Source organism: Rutidosis leptorrhynchoides, chromosome 11, assembly GCF_046630445.1.
Source record: "Rutidosis leptorrhynchoides isolate AG116_Rl617_1_P2 chromosome 11, CSIRO_AGI_Rlap_v1, whole genome shotgun sequence".
Taxonomy (NCBI): Eukaryota; Viridiplantae; Streptophyta; class Magnoliopsida; order Asterales; family Asteraceae; genus Rutidosis; species Rutidosis leptorrhynchoides.
Genome location: NC_092343.1, coordinates 360,104,260 through 360,124,169, shown reverse-complemented (window position 1 = coordinate 360,124,169; position 19,910 = coordinate 360,104,260). Strand labels below are relative to the sequence as shown.

General features: G+C 32.4%; 2 protein-coding genes across 2 annotated transcripts; both read left to right on the top strand.

Moving 5' to 3' along the window:
* LOC139875885 (uncharacterized) lies at window positions 1-12,918 on the top strand. The gene is made up of 8 exons (XM_071863178.1): window positions 1-156; window positions 258-534; window positions 10,491-10,544; window positions 11,640-11,749; window positions 11,834-12,030; window positions 12,121-12,304; window positions 12,569-12,640; window positions 12,742-12,918. Exons 1-8 carry the CDS (start codon window positions 1-3, stop codon window positions 12,916-12,918), a joined length of 1,227 nt encoding a protein of 408 aa, XP_071719279.1.
* Window positions 12,919-13,388: 470 nt separating this feature from the next.
* LOC139875884 (putative F-box protein At1g67623) lies at window positions 13,389-14,060 on the top strand. Its single transcript, XM_071863177.1, has 2 exons — window positions 13,389-13,584; window positions 13,690-14,060. Exons 1-2 carry the CDS (start codon window positions 13,389-13,391, stop codon window positions 14,058-14,060), a joined length of 567 nt encoding a protein of 188 aa, XP_071719278.1.
* The last annotated feature ends 5,850 nt before the right edge of the window (window positions 14,061-19,910 follow it).

Genomic DNA, 19,910 nt, shown 5'->3' with positions numbered 1-19,910 from the left:
ATGGCCACATCCAAGAACATAATTCGGGTTTCAGAGATTGACGGACGGAAAGTTAATTTTACCATAAAAATTAAAGTCGTCCGTCTCCTTCAAAAGGTTGGATATGGTTACGATGAAGGCAAGCCAACTTTGGAGTTAATCGTTTCGGATGAGGAGGTTTGTGTTCATATTTTTATATATATATAGATTTCTTAATTCTCTTTTCATTTTATAGTTTGTTTATATCTTCTTTTCTATGTTTATTTTCTCCATATTAGGGCGCTAAGATTGTCATCAACATCCGTAACTCCCTTAAGGCCAAATTTGATAACCTCATTAGGGAATGGGGCTTCTTTTGTATTTCTAATGCTGCTGTAGTTGATAGTCCGCTACAATTTCGGACCAAACATATCCAACATGAGTATAAACTCATGTTTACTAAGAAAACAACTGTTGTGCCATTCCCACCAACTGAATGGAGAGGAACTAATGGTTTAAGTTTCATCCCTTTCGATGTTTTGAGATCTAAAGGCCTTAAAGTTGGAGTTTCAGCAGGTTAATAAATGTTTATTATATCAATTTTTTTGATTTTTTTTAAATATTTATTTTTGTTTGTAATAACCCGTACTAATCCACCTGGACGAAGTCATCAACATTTGGTCCCATTGCGATGATCGACTCCAAGTCATGTCCTTAAAATGTGCAATTGCACAGCGGAAGACTTAATTCGTACCTGAGAATAAACATGCTTTAAAGTGTCAACCAAAAGGTTGGTGAGTTCATAGGTTTATCATAACAATCATTTCAATATTTTAATAGACCACAAGATTTCATAATCATAAACATAATACACTCGCAAGTGTATGTAAAGCATTCTAAGTGGTTGAGCACTTGGTAACCATACTTAAAATTTAATCAATGTCGCATATTCCCTTTATTATAAAATCTCACTACACCGTACCAAGTGTAGTCTACAAAACGAAGTACTGTGCAACCGTTGAATACTGTTCGTCCAGTCCGGTTGGGCTTGTCAGGCCCAATAGATCTATCAAAAGGATTCGCGTTTACAATACCCATGTAAATAGTAGTTACCAAGCTACAGGGAAATATGCCAGTGGTACAACTTAACGTAGAATGTATTTTAAGTACTTGTGTCTATCTCGTAAACATTTATAAAAGCAGCGCATGTATTCTCAGCCCAAAAATATATATTGCAAAAGCAATTAAAAAGGGAGCAAATTAAACTCACCATAATGTATTTCGTAGTAAAAATACATATGACGTCATTGAACAAGTATAGGGTTGGTCTCGGATTCACGAACCTTAAGGAAGTAGTCCTTAAAAAAAATACCCAAGTCCGGGTTTGAACCCGCGACGTCCGGCTAACCCGATAACATCCTTAACTATTACTCCGCCTTGTATCTTTCTGTTATAAATAACGATTTTATTTCTTTAATCTTAAACTTCAGTCTCTTCTTCTTCTTTCTCATCATTATTATCATCTCATTCTATCTTTGTTTATTTCATCTTCATCACCATGATCATATACATCATTCTCATCATCACCATTCATAATCGTCTTAAATCTAACTATCATCATAATCATAATCCTTTTGTCATAAGAAAAATCATGCCATAGATCATTATCATAATCTACCCACGATCATATTCATTAACGAATCCTAATAATCATCATATTAACTTAATTACTATCAAAACATCGTAACCGTTATCATTATATCTCATCTTAAGCATTTATCATCCACATTCTAGACTATATAGATTCATCATCGTCATCAAATTATCATCTTGTTTAATTGTTCAATAAATTGATTCTCCACATGGCCACGTCAATCTTCATCATTAATAACATTATTGTGGAATCGACCCAACAGCAAATAATAGCTGGATCACGGCCCAACACTTAGTCCCATTACTAGGTTAGTCTATTAACAATCCAATTAATCACGAAGCCCAACCCCTTTTCGGCCCAACAGACCCATAACCAAATCCAATAGATTTAAGTTTTAATCTGTGCAGGAACTCGTTCGTGGGTTCCAAACAATAAACAAGTGGGGTTAATTGGTTTGCAGTCTACAGCTGTAAAGGCATCGCCTGTTTCTATCTTTTTTTTTATACCCGACAGCCTACCTCATAATCATTGTGTCGCTAGGCTTTGAGTTGGGATTCAATTTACAACAGAAAAAAACGTAGCAGCACAGTAGCAGCGGTTTAATCAGAAAGAAAATATCAACTACAGCAGTAATCATGGTGACGATTTGATTAGGATAAATAGCAGCTGCAATAGTTAATATGGTGGAGATTGATGACGGGTTTGTTCATGATGGGAGTGAGGAGGGTGGCGATTGATCAGAAAAACAGAAACACATAATAGCAGTAGAAACGGGTGGCTTGTGGGTTTCATTGAGTAAGAAAAACAGGAAACAGAAGGTGTTCGTTGGGTTAGGGTGTTTGTGGATGTGATCATGGTGGTGGCTCGATGGAGTTTATCCATGGTGTTTGAATGGGATTAATCCATGGCGTTTTACAAAGATTTTTAGAGAGAGAGAGATATAGATAGAGATATAGGGTAGTGATTTAGGGTGGTATACGGTGAAGGTTCACGGTGGTGAGAGTGGTTGTGAGGTGGTGGGTTGTGACGGGTTTCATAATTGTGGTGTTGATTGTTTTAAATGGTTTCCAATAGAGAGAGAAGAGGATGAGTGAGAGATGGAAGGTGGCGAGAATGGTGGCTGTCGTGATTTCAGGAGGTGGTGCAGTTTGATGGGTTTTGTTGTTGGTACTCGATTATAAACCGAAAACAGAAGCGTCAAACAATGATCTGATACACAAGCTTAGTAGCCATGGATATATAAAGATATATGGATAAATAAATAAAGATATGAAACAAGGATGGTTGTAATTAGTTTGATGAATTAACAAAAGTGTTGTCATAATTGAAAAGTGTGAAAAATGTAAGTATGAGCAAGTAGAAACGGAAAGTGGTTTTGAAGGAAAGAGTTTTATGGAAGGGTGAGTGGTATTCCGATGATTATTATCTATCAATTATGGATGAGTTGAATTCCAAAAATAATAATTAGAAAAAGATAAGTGGTGATGTTTGTGAGGTGAACCAAGTTGGTCCAGTGAGCATATATATACATCTATATTCGTATATATTTATATTATATAATATAATATATGTGTATATAATAATAAATATCATTCAATCATAGACTTAAAGGAAATAGTTAGCATCCTGAATTCTAGATTCTTTCGACAGATTTTACGGATAGTAAATCGTGGTCCGTTGATAAACAGGGGCGGATAAAAGTCTTCTAAAAAATCCCATGTTTTTAATTGAAATGTCTTTATTTATTTCAGTCATCATGGTATAAAATTGGTCAATAACTATTTAAAATTATTAAACAAAAATTAATTCACTGTCCACTCCCGATCTCAGGTAACATATAAAAAAAATTCAAAACTTAACAAATAGCTCCTAAATATACTTTTATATACAAATACGTTTTAAATAATAATTATTATAATATCATATTTTATTTTACACAATAAATTTTTAACGATAATATCATATACTATTATATTTCATTTTATATTTCAAATTATTAAATATACATATATGTATCTATTTACAAATAGTTGCTCGTAAATCGCCGAGAACAGTTGAAGGTCAATTAAATATATGAAATAGTTCAAAATTTTTGAGACTCAACCTATCAGACTTTACTTATCGTGTCACAAATATGAAATCGTATCGAGAGTTTGATTTAAAATTAGTCGATATTTTCCGGGTCGTGACAGTACTTACCCGTTAAAGAAATTTCGTCCCGAAATTTGATCGAGGTCGTCATGGCTAACAATAAAAAATGTTTTCATGACGAATATGAGTTGATAAATAGAGTCTTATCATCATTGAGTAATATGGATAGGATAATTCAATTACTCGAAGAGTACGAGTGAAGCAATCACAAAAGAGTGAAATGATAAGAATAAGTTGCGTCTTGACTTTTGACGTAGTCACGGTGGATTTCTGAAATTCAAGGAATTTAAGAAAATCTTCTAATCAGAAAGAAAATGTAATAGCATGATTTGATTTTCAAATTTATCAAAATTACTGAAGATAGAATTATCAAGAATATATTCTTCTTGATATGTTCGGAGGTTATGTAGAATGAAAGAGTTATGTAACATGACACATGATGATGGTATAATCTACTGTGAATCATCATCACATTTCATTAGAAACTCAGCATGACTTACTGTAATATAATCACGTTGGCCAAGCGCCATTATATTATATTAATCCATGCTTCAATTCCCAACACTTCTCCACAATTCATTCATAATTTATACTTAGATTTTTCAGAAGTTTTCAATTTAATGGAATACAGATAACACGAAAAGGTAGATAATTTCGGACAAGAATATTTATGAAATTATCCTCAGAAATATCGAAGATATTTATGATGATATTTTGAAATTTCTAAGTTCGAAGGTTGATAAAGAAAAATTTTCCGCAAGATTTTTAACATGACTTTGAAGCAAGATATTCTCTAAAGATTTCAGCGGATCCAGAATTACCTGGATTCTTTGAATATAGGGTTTAGTCCTTGTATTTATCCTTGGTCTCTTTCATGGTGTGCTCATTCCGATTTTCAGTTCTAAATTTTCTATCGAGCGTTCCTAACAATTCCTTCTTTATCATCAACTTTTGGCCATTAAGACCATCTACAACATGCTGCTTCGTCAGCATTTTTAAAGTTAACAGATCTGGGTCATCGGTTATCAAACCGAGGTGGTTTCAGGAGAATTGTGTTTTTAAATGATTAAACGTTGATGGTAATATGGTGGAATATAAAAGGTTTCTCCGGTAACAATAAAAGGGCACGCATATATATCAAAGTTACAATATGGTTGTTTCGAATGAAAAGTCGAAGTTGACCTGCTGGAGCTGTGACAAAATTTGCTACTTTGAAAGGGATTACCAAATTATTTTGGGTAATCATAACACTAAAGGAATTAGCACAGCTACGTGTTCAACGTTTACTCAGTTTCCGAGGGTTTTTCAGGTGCATAACTATATGCATCAATCTTTTCTTCTGTATATGAAATGCGGCTGGTTCATCCTCTTGATTGAGGTGTTTTCAAGAATCATGAAAGATTTGAACATAGATTGGAATCGTCAAGATTCAAATGAGGTTTAAAATGAAATCAAGTGGCAAACTTGAAGAATTGTTTAGTTTCATATGTTATAATCAATATTTTAATCCATTTTAATTGTCCAATAATGGCAGTCCTTAGTTGATAGTCCAATAATTGGTTCATATATATATAATCTTAGAATTACCCAACGACGTATTGTATACGTATTGTTTTTGCATCAACCCAGAGAGGTATTGTAGACGTATTGTCTTAGAATTAACTAAGACGTATTGTGTACGTATTGTCTTAGGATTTATCAAAACGTATTGTATACTTATTGTGTTAGGATGTACCAAATATTTAAATTAATAAATACGTATCATGACCCATTGTACAACTTATTGTCTCAGAATTAATCCGACGTATTGTGTACATGTGTCCCGATTTATCCAACGATATGTAAAGTGCGTAAAATAAATAACAGAAATTAAATGACGATAAATAAAATTACGATAAATAAATAATAAAATGTAATCAGTTAGCTAGGAACAGTTAGCGTGGATTCTTAATAAAATTTCAATTAGTTAATTCGTTTGTTTCTAACAAATTTTATTTTGTCCAATGTTTTCTTCATTATGCCACTTGTTGGATTCTGATAGGTCAAAATCCAAATATGAAATTGAATGAAAATGGTTATTCTGCGGTGATCGGATTCGTATCTTTGTGGATGTAAGTAGGATAGTAAATGACTGTGGAATCGGATTTGAAGAATGTACAGTGTAACTTATTAGTGTGAAACCCAAATATTCCTTGGGTATTACCTACCCGTTAAAATATTTTCATCATTAACAGTTGGTACAAAAGAATTTTTAATTACAATCTTTATGAAAATATACATACATATATATTTTCTTCAAATGTAATCATGAATTTAATGAGTCAATAAGATATTAAACTCATTTGATTTATCGTTAATACTAGATTACATAATCTCTAAGACTTTAGAAATTACATAATCGCCATGTCGAGCGAAGATAATCGATGTAGAACGATATGTAGAACAAAGATAAAGTAGATAGAACGATACGTAGAACGATGATTATGCTCGAGGTACAGAATGAGATGTTGAGGCATGTGATGTTGAAACTTGGGTTGTTGATGGTAGTGATGGTACTGTTGATGTTGTTGATGGTGGAACCGTTGCTGCCGGTGATGCTGCTAGTGCTTATGGTATTGAGGCTTGCGATGTGGACGTTACTGGTGGTACTGGTGTTGCTGATGGTGCTTGTAATCTTTGCACCATACGTTCCAAAGCCACTACTCGAGTGCGAAGCTCGTTGACTTCTTCTATTACACCGGGGTGATTGTCGGTTCGGACGAGCGGATAAATAAAATCTAGAATTTGATGTAGTATATAATCGTGGCGAGATACTCTAGAAATGAGAGAGAAAATGGTGTTTCGGACAGGTTCGCCGGTAAGTGCTTCAGGTTCTTCACCCAGAGGTGAATTCAGTTGGTGGAAGTGATCACCTTCTTCTTGCCTCCAATGATTAAGTAGACTACTAACCCATCCCCAATTCATCCAGAATTGGTGATGACTAATTGGTTGATTCATTCCGGTTACATTACTTTTGGAGCTTGACTGGGACTCCATATCGGAATCCGAGGGGCTTGAACTAGTGGTGAGTTCCATTTTGCTCGATTAGATAAAGAGTTTTTGGTATGAAATGAATTTCGGATATCGGATGATATTCTAATTACATAGAATATCTATGTATAGTACAGAAGATCTCGTAGATTACGGAGAGAATTAAGGAAGCGTGTCAGACAAGACTTAATGTGATGGGATGTGAATTTGTCTGTACACCGTCTATGCACTAATTGCAATAAGACGCGTCGAGACTGAAAATGACAAGTAGATATTTTTCGAAAAATGGTGGTAAACAAACACTTTTAACATGCAGACCAGGTTCAAGTCTAGACTCATAAATATAACCTAACAACTACTAGGTCGAAGTCCAGACTCATTAATGCATCCTAACAACTACTAGTTAGACACACTAATGCAAGACCTGGTTCGCTACGACCACCGCTCTGTTACCACCTGTAAAGACCCCGACCTTATCCACCTGGACGAAGTCATCAACATTTGGTCCCATTGCGATGATCGACTCCAAGTCATGTCCTTAAAATGAGCAATTGCACAGCGAAAGACTTAATTCGTACCTGAGAATAAACATGCTTTAAAGTGTCAACCAAAAGGTTGGTGAGTTCATAGGTTTATCATAACAATCATTTCAATATTTTAATAGACCACAAGATTTCATAATCATAAACATAATACACTCGCAAGTGTATGTAAAGCATTCTAAGTGGTTGAGCACTTGGTAACCATACTTAACATTTAATCAACGTCGCATATTCCCTTTATTATAAAATCTCACTACACCGTACCAAGTGTAGTCTACAAAACGAAGTACTGTGCAACCGTTGAATACTGGTCGTCCAGTCCGGTTGGGGTTGTCAGGCCCGATAGATCTATCAACAGGATTCGAGTTTACAATACCCATGTAAATAGTAGTTACCAAGCAACAGGGAAATATGCCAGTGGTACAACTCAACGTAGAATGTATTTTAAGTACTTGTGTCTATCTCGTAAACATTTATAAAAGCAGCGCATGTATTCTCAGCCCAAAAATATATATTGCAAAAGCAATTAAAAAGGGAGCAAATCACCATAATGTATTTCGTAGTAAAAATACATATGACGTCATTGAACAAGTATAGGGTTGGTCTCGGATTCACGAACCTTAAGGAAGTAGTCCTTAAAAAAAATGCCCAAGTCCGGGTTTGAACCCGCGACGTCCCGCTAACCCGATAACATCCTTAACTATTACTCCGCCTTGTATCTTTCTGTTATAAATAACGATTTTATTTCTTTAATCTTAAACTTCAGTCTCTTCTTCTTCTTTCTCATCATTATTATCATCTCATTCTATCTTTGTTTATTTCATCTTCATCACCATGATCGTATACATCATTCTCATCATCACCATTCATAATCGTCTTAAATATAACTATCATCATAATCATAATCCTTTTGTCATAAGAAAAATCATGCCATAGATCATTATCATAATCTAACCACGATCATATTCATTAACGAATCCTAATAATCATCATATTAACTTAATTACTATCAAAACATCGTAACCGTTATCATTATATCTCATCTTAAGCATTTATCATCCACATTCTAGACTATATAGATTCATCATCGTCATCAAATTATCATCTTGTTTAATTGTTCAATAAATTGATTCTCCACATGGCCACGTCAATCTTCATCATTAATAACATTATTGTGGAATCGACCCAACAGCAAATAATAGCTGGATCACGGCCCAACACTTAGTCCCATTACTAGGTTAGTCTATTAACAATCCAATTAATCACGAAGCCCAACCCCTTTTCGGCCCAACAGACCCATAACCAAATCCAATAGATTTAAGTTTTAATCTGTGCAAGAACTCGTTCGTGGGTTCCAAACAATAAACAAGTGGGGTTAATTGGTTTGCAGTCTACAGCTGTAAAGGCAACGCCTGTTTCTATCTTTTTTTTTATACCCGACAGCCTACCTCATAATCATTGTGTCGCTAGGCTTTGAGTTGGGATTCAATTTACAACAGAAAAAAATGTAGCAGCACAGTAGCAGCGGTTTAATCAGAAAGAAAATAGCAACTACAGCAGTAATCATGGTGACGGTTTGATTAGGATAAATAGCAGCTGCAATAGTTAATATGGTGGAGATTGACGACGGGTTTGTTCATGATGGGAGTGAGGAGGGTGGCGATTGATCAGAAAAATAGAAACACATAATAGCAGTAGAAATGGGTGGCTTGTGGGTTTCATTGAGTAAGAAAAACAGGAAACAGAAGGTGTTCGTTGGGTTAGGGTGTTTGTGGATGTGATCATGGTGGTGGCTCGATGGAGTTTATCCATGGTGTTCGAATGGGATTAATCCATGGCGTTTTACAAAGATTTTTAGAGAGAGATATATAGATAGAGATATAGGGTGGTGATTTGGGGTGGTATACGGTGAAGGTTTACGGTGGTGAGAGTGGTTGTGAGGTGGTGGGTTGTGACGGGTTTCATAATTGTGGTGTTGGTTGTTTTAGATGGTTTCCAATAGAGAGAGAAGAGGATGAGTGAGAGATGGAAGGTGGCGAGAATGGTGGCTGTCGTGATTTCAGGAGGTGGTGCAGTTTGATGAGTGAGAGATGGAAGCGTCAAACAATGATCTGATACACAAGCTTAGTACCCATAGATATATAAAGATATATGGATAAATAAATAAAGATATGAAACAAGGATAGTTGTAATTAGTTTGATGAATTAACAAAAGTGTTGTCATAATTGAAAAGTATGAAAAATGTAAGTATGAGGAAGTAGAAACGGAAAGTGGTTTTGAAGGAAAGAGTTTTATGGAAAGGTGAGTGGTATTCCGATGATTATTATCTGTCAATTATGGATGAGTTGAATTCCAAAAATAATAATTAGAAAAAGATAAGTGGTGATGTTTGTGAGGTGAACCAAGTTGGTCCAGTGAGCATATATATACATCTATATTCGTATATATTTATATAATATAATATATGTGTATATAATAATAAATATCATTCAATCATAGACTTAAAGGAAATAGTTAGCATCCTGAATTCTAGATTCTTTCTACCGACAGATTTTACGGATAGTAAATCGTGGTCCGTTGATAAACAGGGGCGGATAAAAGTCTTCCGAAAAATCCCATGTTTTTAATTCAAATGTCTTTATTTATTTCAGTCATAATGGTATAAAATTGGTCAATAACTATTTAAAATTATTAAACAAAAATTAATTCACTGTCCACTCCCGATCTCAGGTAACATATAAAAAAAATTCAAAACTTAACAAATAGCTCCTAAATATACTTTTATATACAGATACGTTTTAAATAATAATTATTATAATATCATATTTTATTTTACACAATAAATTTTTAATGATAATATCATATACTATTATATTTCATTTTATATTTCAAATTATTAAATATACATATATGTATCTATTTACAAATATTTGCTCGTAAATTGCCGAGAACATTTGAAGGTCAATTAAATATATGAAACAGTTCAAAATTTTTGAGACTCAACCTATCAGACTTTACTTATCGTGTCACAAATATGAAATCGTATCGAGAGTTTGATTTAAAATTAGTCGAAATTTTCCGGGTCGTGACATGCTTTGACTTAGAACACTTTATAATGTCACACAATCTTTATTTGTTTTTTTTGTTCCTTTAGATGTTATTGGACGTGTAGCAAATTATTCTGAAGTACATGATTTTCGAAACACTGGTGAACTCAAGTCCAAGTACATCAATCTTTAGCTCATTGATTTAGAGTAATATTTAACACCTTTTTAGTTTAAACCATTTTCAAAATAAATTGTGTACACATGTTCTTAAAACCATAACACACTTATACATGACCTATTTTAAGTCATTTTTAAATAGTGGCTTGCAATTGGATGCAACTTTGTGGGGTCAATTTTCCTTGGATTTCGAAAACCGTATGAAAGTTTTGGATGATGATGCTTCCGTAATCTTATTGATCCACTTTGAAGTCACCAAACTGCACCAAGGTTTTTCTTTTTAACCAATAAATATATGGTTTTTTTATATGATGATCTTACTTTCAATTATTAACTTTTATGTAATCTTATTGATTGTGTATACTAAGTTCTTTTATGTTTAAATGCTACAGACAAACTAGCAGTTTCTACCGACTGGAAAAACACGAACGTTTTGATAGATACCGATCATCCGTAAATCATTGAGTTCAGACAACGGTACATTATTACCAAAAAAATTAACTTCATAATATTAATCAATACTTTTTCTATGTTAAATTTAACATATTTCAATATATTTCAATATAAAAAGACAAATCTTATTTTCTGTATTTATTTTTAGTTGAACCATTTTCAGAAAAAATAAGACAAATTTAGTAGATACTCAATTATTCAAGTAATAAATTGAAATATACATGTTGAAAGTCTTCATTTACTTATCCTACAAAGTATATTAATAAATTTAAAAACCATTATAAGATAAATAAATCATTCTATTAGTACTCATTAAATGTTATTATTGATAAATGATCTAAAGGTAAATAATTAAGTTTGTTGTACATTCAACTTTTTAATTCATAATAATAACACTTAATGAAACATAGTAGTTCCCAAAACAACTAAACCAATTTCGATTTAATTCTCAATCATTTGTTCACTCCATAAATGAGTTCATTAATTGTGCATTTAAAACAAATATTCTACAACTTATTAGTAAATTTGTATTTGCATTCATCTATTGAACATTGTTTGATACTTCAATTACAATAACTAACTTGCTTATTGTTATCGTAGCCTCACCTAAATCCATTCTTCTGAAGATTCCATTTGTTCGTTAGCTCCTTCATTGTCAATTTCTTCTGCACGTGAGCCAAACTCCTTTTTTAAAAAGGCTCAGTATGTTGGTTTAGATCGCTTGAACCCGTCCATGGTAATCATTTGAATGAATTTTTGTGAACTCATATTTAACCAAACATATATCCAATTTTCAACTTTGTTGTTAAAATTATTGTAGAAAGGCATTTATATTATTCAGGCCACAATCAATACCATTCTTTACGATGACACTTGGTACTACATTGCCTACAAGAAGTGTAATAAGAGTGCTAAACCTGTTATCCCCAACTGTGATCTTACCTTGGACGTTGATCAACTTTTAAACTTGGAACGGAAGTGTTACGGTTATATCAATAAGCCGGACGTGGTAGTGAGGTGAATTACAAAACATTCTAAATAGATTTGCAAAATATTAGTTTATCTCTTTAATCATACTTTGTCTGTCTTTAAATTTTTACATAACAGGTTTAAAGTGCCGATTCGTGTAGAAAATCAAACCGGCACAGCGTCTTTCACTGTTTTCAAATCTGTTGTGAAGAAGTTCGTTATCCAATTGGCTTATGAGTTAATGAAGGCGTTGTCTGAAGATGATGATTATCTTGAAGAGCTGGAACTTCTTTTACAGAAGACCCTTTTGTTTAAGATAGATGTTGGTGCTTATAACAAAGAACGTTGAACTCGAAACTACACTGTTAAAGATGCGATCGATGACCCAACATGTTTCGAACTTTATGAGAGTTTCAAGGTAACATTTAATACTGTTACATGATTTTGTACCTTGATTCAGTATATAAGTTGTTTTATACGCACTCATTGTCATTTCTTTTTTTGGTATTGTTATTCATATTAACTTGCTGTTTGTGTGATGTCTAAAATATCAATAGTTTTTTAACCTATCTTTAATATCACTAAGGTCGATCAACAAGTGGTTTTTGAAGTTGTTGAGATTGAAGAATCATCTGAGAAACTTACTTCAGTTGGGAATGTATGAATACATTATATAATACTCAGTTCTAAATTTTTTTCATATCACGGTCATTTTTAATAATTATTATTTTGATAACAACTTATAATTTACTTTTGTAGTGTGCCTCTAATGCTTCTGAAAGTCAGACCGTTGATCTCAGTCATGATACCTGTTTCAGCCCACCTCTCAAAAAAATCAAACAAGAAGGAATCAAATCTCCACCATCTATTAAGTCTTCAACAACCAAAGTTAAATTCTCTGATTGTCCGAAACATTTACGCTCATCCGATTCATGATTTAAACAATATACATTTGTTAACAGTTATTTTTGGTTTTCTTCTATGGAATTCCAATGGCATGTAAACTATATAATTATATTTTCCCTGCACTATTTCTCCTCCATATCCACCTTGATATGGATAATAATCTAATTTATTTTCTATAAATTTTATTGTGTTTTGTGTTGATATTTTTTGTGTTGAGGTTTTTATTTGGATTTACCTCTTTTTATAAACGTAACACACTACCATTTTAATTAAAATGTGACAATCCCTTTTCCTTTATAAAATTAAATTTAGAAGGAAATTAAAGTTATAAATTTTCAAGCATTTATTGTTGTACATACGTGTTAACCTAGCAACTCGATTCAGTAGCCCCCAAAATCTACTTTAAACCCTTACTTGTCAGAAAGCAACTTGCATTTTTCAAATACGTAAACATCAACTTCATTTTCCATCCTTTTTTACTTTTTTCAAATAATACAAAAATGGATCAACTTTCAAAGAATATTCTAGATGTTCTTCCTAATGACATAGTTGGTGAAATATTGTCAAGAGTCGGTCAACAATCATCGGTTCACTTGTCTGCTGCCAGATTGGTTTGCAAAGACTCTCTTAAGCAATCCGAACATTATTTGGTTTATCGAAGGCTTTCCTTAGATCGGTGGCCTATCTTAGCTTGGGGTATCCTAAAAATGGTCTATCTTCTCCATCGGTGTGTGATAAATAAAAACCCTAATGCTATTTTTCGATTGGGTTAGATAAGTTATTTTGATGGAGTAAACACAGACTTAGGGCTTCGTTATTTAGAAGAAGCTTCAAACAACGGGCTGAATCAGGCAGTTTATGTTTATGGTTTAATCATGTTTTCATCTCATGAATTGGAGGAAAAGGATAAGGGTTTAAAAATACTTAATGCAAGATTTCCACCATTGTCGGATTTGGTGGTTTCTGTCAGAATGGATGTTTATGGTTTGTTACATCAATTATGGCGAAGGAACCTCCATCCTTTTGCTGACTTGGCAACCACTTGCCCTATATCCGGTCACGTACATTATTTCCCATATGTTCATGGCTTTGAACTCACCATACCAGAGTGTATGTCGTGTTTTTGGGCTTATGAGTTAGGTTTGATTATAAATCGATTTAGGTATAATTAAATTTATGTTATTATTATGTGAAAAATCTTTTGTTATTTTGTATCAAAATTACTCATCTATTATTATTATAAATTTTCAGAAGGATATTAGTATAAATATTTCATTTCTCCTTCAAGTTTGGTATCAATCAACTGTTATAATATGTTTAATTGATATTATTATAAATGTTCCATCTAAAACAATTAATTGTTAAATAATGAAATATATAATATGTTTAGAAAATAGGACCTTTTTTCGAGCCTTAATTCCTAAAATGTCTTTTCATATAAAATTATTATATAATATTTTACAACTATATTTTTTTTTTAATTTTATCATCATACCATTGGACAAGTGTTGACATACCATATAAATTTATTAGCCCAAAAACTACTTTAAACCCATCATTTTCACACTAAAACTTGCATCATTTTCAACTACTTTCATGTTCTATAATACCTAATAAGTGTCTACTTTACACAAAGATATCTATTTAAAAAAAAAATTAATACTTTTTGTAAATAATACAACAAATATATGTAATTCAAAAGAATATTCTAGAATTCATTTCTCCACCTATGTTGAGTCAAATCTTTTCTAAAAGTGTTAAATATTCGAATTTCTTTTTTTATTTAATTTTAAAATCAAATTAAAAACTTATGTCAAAAATGTTTGCTTTTCAAATAAAAAAATAAAATCACAAATATACTTTCCATATTGAGCTTTTTTTATAAAAGTATTTGAAAGATGTTTGAGGAAGTAACCATGTCATCATTTGACTGCACACGTGTTCCCATACCCCAAAAAACAACTTTCAAGGCTTAATTTTCAGGCGTCTAAAATATCATCATTCCGATATTACTTTCTGCTGCTACAGAAGGTCAAGGTCTCAAGTACACACCATTCAAAAAAACTTCAACTTTATTTTCCAGATTTTATATATTTTTTTAAAAATAATGAAAAAAATTAAAATGAATAAGATCAACAATATTGTCGATCTTTTTCCTGATGATTTGCTTGGTGAAATATTATCAAGAGTCGGACAAAATTCTTCGACTCAGTTGGGTGTTGCTCAATTGGTTTGCAAAGCCTTTTATAAGCAAGCTCAGCATCCATTAGTTTATCAAAGGCTGTCCTTTGATCGTTTACCTGTAGGGTCTTGGGGTATCCCTCAAATGATTTATCTTTACCATCGTTGTTTGGTAAATAAAAACCCTAATGCGATTTTTTGCAGGGGTTTGTTATTTTATTTTGATGGAAAGTACAGCCAAGATGGCCTCCGTTATTTAAAACAAGCATCAAACTGCAAATTAGTAGAGGCTGTTTATGTTTATGGTTTGGTTATGTTTGCTTCTCACGATGTAAATGTAAAGGAAATCGGTTTAAAAATTCTTAATCAGACATTCCCACCGATACAGGATTATGTGGTTGCTGTGAGAACAAAGGTTTATGACCATATACATCAAACCTGGAGAATGAACCACCATCCTTTTGCTGACGTGGAAACGAGGTACCCTATATCCGGCCACAATGGTTATTTACTTAGAAGAAATGGGTTTGAATTAAAGAAACCAAAATGCATGTCGTGGTTTTGGGCTTATGAGTTGAAGCTTTTTGTAAATTGTAACGACCCGGAATTTTCCGATCGTTCTATACTTATGAGATTAATATTTACATAAATTAAACCTTACCAACATGATAAGCAATCCAAACTGTTGAGACTTATATTTTTGAAAAGAGTTTTACACAAAGTTTGACCGTCCAATTTGACCGATGATATCACGAACTATATAATACACGATAATTATACGATTATGTATATGTACATATCTATACATATTTAACATGATTTAAGGATGGTTTAACATTTCATTGTGAACTAACAACAATGAGTTATAAGTATACTTTGAGACCACTAACTTAAGTTTTCAAAACGATAACTATATGTAACGTTCTTTGACATATATACTTACAATCTATAATGTGTTGTGATTTATGTCACCAATATGATTTAAGTGTAATGGGATTAATTTGTAACCAAAATAATCTTGATAAATATCGAACAAGTTTGGGGAAGTGTGGAGTGCACACTTGTTTGAACTTATCTTGATTATGACGGGTTTTCGGGGGCAGCGCCCCCGATAAGCGGGGTCTAAGGTGAAATGTCCCGTTCTTATTGATTAAAAACGTTCCATATTAATTGATTTCGTTGCGAGGTTTTGACCTCTATATGAGACGTTTTTCAAAGACTGCATTCATTTTAAAACAAACCATAACCTTTATTTCATCAATAAAGGTTTAAAAAGCTTTACGTAGATTATCAAATAATGATAATCTAAAATATCCTGTTTACACATGACCATTACATAATGGTTTACAATACAAATATGTTACAACAAAATAAGTTTCTTGAATGCAGTTTTTACACAATATCATACAAGCATGGACTCCAAATCTCGTCCTTATTTAAGTATGCGACAGCGGAAGCTCTTAATAATCACCTGAGAATAAACATGCTTAAAACGTCAACAAAAATGTTGGTGAGTTATAGGTTTAACCTATATATATCAAATCGTAACAATAGACCACAAGATTTCATATTTCAATACACATCCCATACATAGAGATAAAAATCATTCATATGGTGAACACCTGGTAACCGACATTAACAAGATGCATATATAAGAATATCCCCATCATTCCGGGACACCCTTCGGATATGATATAAATTTCGAAGTACTAAAGCATCCGGTACTTTGGATGGGGTGTGTTAGGCCCAATAGATCTATCTTTAGGATTCGCATCAATTAGGGTGTCTGTTCCCTAATTCTTAGATTACCAGACTTAATAAAAAGGGGCATATTCGATTTCGATAATTCAACCATAGAATGTAGTTTCACGTACTTGTGTCTATTTTGTAAATCATTTATAAAACCTGCATGTATTCTCATCCCAAAAATATTAGATTTTTAAAAGTGGGACTATAACTCACTTTCACAGATTTTTACTTCGTCGGGAAGTAAGAATTGGCCACTGGTCGATTCACGAACCTATAACAATATATACATATATATCAAAGTATGTTTAAAATATATTTACAACACTTTTAATATATTTTGATGTTTTAAGTTTATTAAGTCAGCTGTCCTCGTTAATAACCTACAACTAGTTGTCCACAGTTAGATGTACAGAAATAAATCGATAAATATTATCTTGAATCAATCCACGACCCAGTGTATACGTATCTCAGTATTGATCACAACTCAAACTATATATATTTTGGAATCAACCTCAACCCTGTATAGCTAACTCCAACATTCACATATAGAGTGTCTATGGTTGTTCCGAAATATATATAGATGTGTCGACATGATAGGTCGAAACATTGTATACGTGTCTATGGTATCTCAATATTACATAATATACAATACAAGTTGATTAAGTTATGGTTAGAATAGATTTGTTACCAATTTTCACGTAGCTAAAATGAGAAAAATTATCCAATCTTGTTTTACCCATAACTTCTTCATTTTAAATCCGTTTTGAGTGAATCAAATTGCTATGGTTTCATATTGAACTCTATTTTATGAATCTAAACAGAAAAAGTATAGGTTTATAGTCGGAAAAATAAGTTACAAGTCGTTTTTGTAAAGGTAGTCATTTCAGTCGAAAGAACGACGTCTAGATGACCATTTTAGAAAACATACTTCCACTTTGAGTTTAACCATAATTTTTGGATATAGTTTCATGTTCATAATAAAAATTATTTTCTTAGAATAACAACTTTTAAATCAAAGTTTATCATAGTTTTTAATTAACTAACCCAAAACAGCCCGCGGTGTTACTACGACGGCGTAATTCCGGTTTTACGGTGTTTTTCGTGTTTCCAGGTTTTAAATCATTAAGTTAGCATATCATATAGATATAGAACATGTGTTTAGTTAATTTTAAAAGTCAAGTTAGAAGGATTAACTTTTGTTTGCGAACGAGTTTAGAATTAACTAAACTATGTTCTAGTGATTACGAGTTTAAACCTTCGAATAAGATAGTTTTATATATATGAATCGAATGATGTTATGAACATCATTACTACCTCAAGTTTAGTAGGTAAACCTACTGGAAGTGACAAGAAATGATCTAGCTTCAAAGGATCTTGGATGGCTTGAAAGTTCTTGAAGTAGGATCATGACACAAAAACAAGTTCAAGTAAGATTTTTACTCGAATTAAGATAGTTTATAGTTATAGAAATTGAATCAAAGTTTGAATATGAATATTACCTTAAATAATAAAGATAACCTACTGTATATAACAAAGGTTTCTTGATCTTAGATGATTACTTGGAATGGATTAGAAAGCTTGGAAGTAAATTAGTAAACTTGAAGGGATTTTTGAAGTGTTCTTGAAGTGTTCTTCCTATGATGATTATAGCTTGATTTTTGATGATTAACTACTGGAAAAATACGTTCATAATAGTGTGGGTGTGTTGAGAGAGAATTAGAAAGAGAATTGGAAGTGAAATGGAGTGAATGATGAGTGGTAATTGGTGAGTGGTGAGTGGGGTTAAAAGGAGTTCTAGTTAGTTGACTAGCTCATGGTAGAAGTTAAAATTGATTAGTCATACATGACATAATCAAGAGTGGAATCCCATGCTAGTTCCTATTGGTATATACTCATAGTAAGTACGTTTTGAAGCTGTGTATAATACGGGTAAGAATACGACTAGAATTCTTGATGAAAGAAAAGAATGGGAAAGTAACTGTAACCATTTTCGTTAAGTATGAGTGTTTTGATATATGTCTTGAAGTCTTCCAAAAGTATTTTAATACATCTAAATACACTACATGTATATACATTTTAACTGAGTCGTTAAGTCATCGTTAGTCGTTACATGTAAGTGTTGTTTTGAAACCTTTAAGTTAACGATCTCAATTAATGTTGTTAACCCATTGTTTATTATATCTAATGAGATGTTAAATTATTATATTATCATGATATTATTATATATTAATATATCTTAATATGATATATATACATTTAAATGTCGTTACAACGATAATCGTTACATATATGTCTCGTTTCGAAATCCTTAAGTTAGTAGTCTTGTTTATATGTATATAACTCATTGTTAATATACTTATGGAGATACTTACTTATCATAATCTCATGTTAACCATATGTATATCCATATATATATCGTCATGTCATTTTTACAAGTTTTAACGTTCGTGAATCGCTGGTCAACTTGGGTGGTCAATTGTCTATATGAAACATATTTCAATTAATCAAGTCTTAACAAGTTTGATTGCTTAACATGTTGGAAACATTTAATCATGTAAATATCAATCTCAATTAATATATATAAACATAGAAAAGTTCGGGTCACTACATAAGGGGTGGCAACCCCTGGCGGGGTCCAACATTGCTTTATTAAAAATGTATTAAAATTTTATTTTTGGCCCGGTTGGACCCAAAATAAAAGCCCGATTTTGAGCTTCTTTTACCGTATCATACCCATCATCTATACGTATTTACTATTGGTAAATACACATCAAATCAATATCCTTATCAGCCTTAGATCTGCCCTAGATAAGAGGGAATCTTATTTGTAAGCTAGCATACATTATTACTCAAAAATTCAACACAATAATTTGTCCTTGTTCCCTCAACAACCAGACTGTCCTATAAGTATCACCATCACCTTGGTTTTTCATTTCATTCTTACAACCATCTTTCTCTAACCAAAAACACACTCTTAGGAACTCTAAGTGTTCTTCACAATCTCAGCAAATACTCATGAAGAACTAGCTTCATGAACAACCTATAATCATCATAAGAAAGTTTGATCAAGATTATTTTCTATCTTTTCCAGT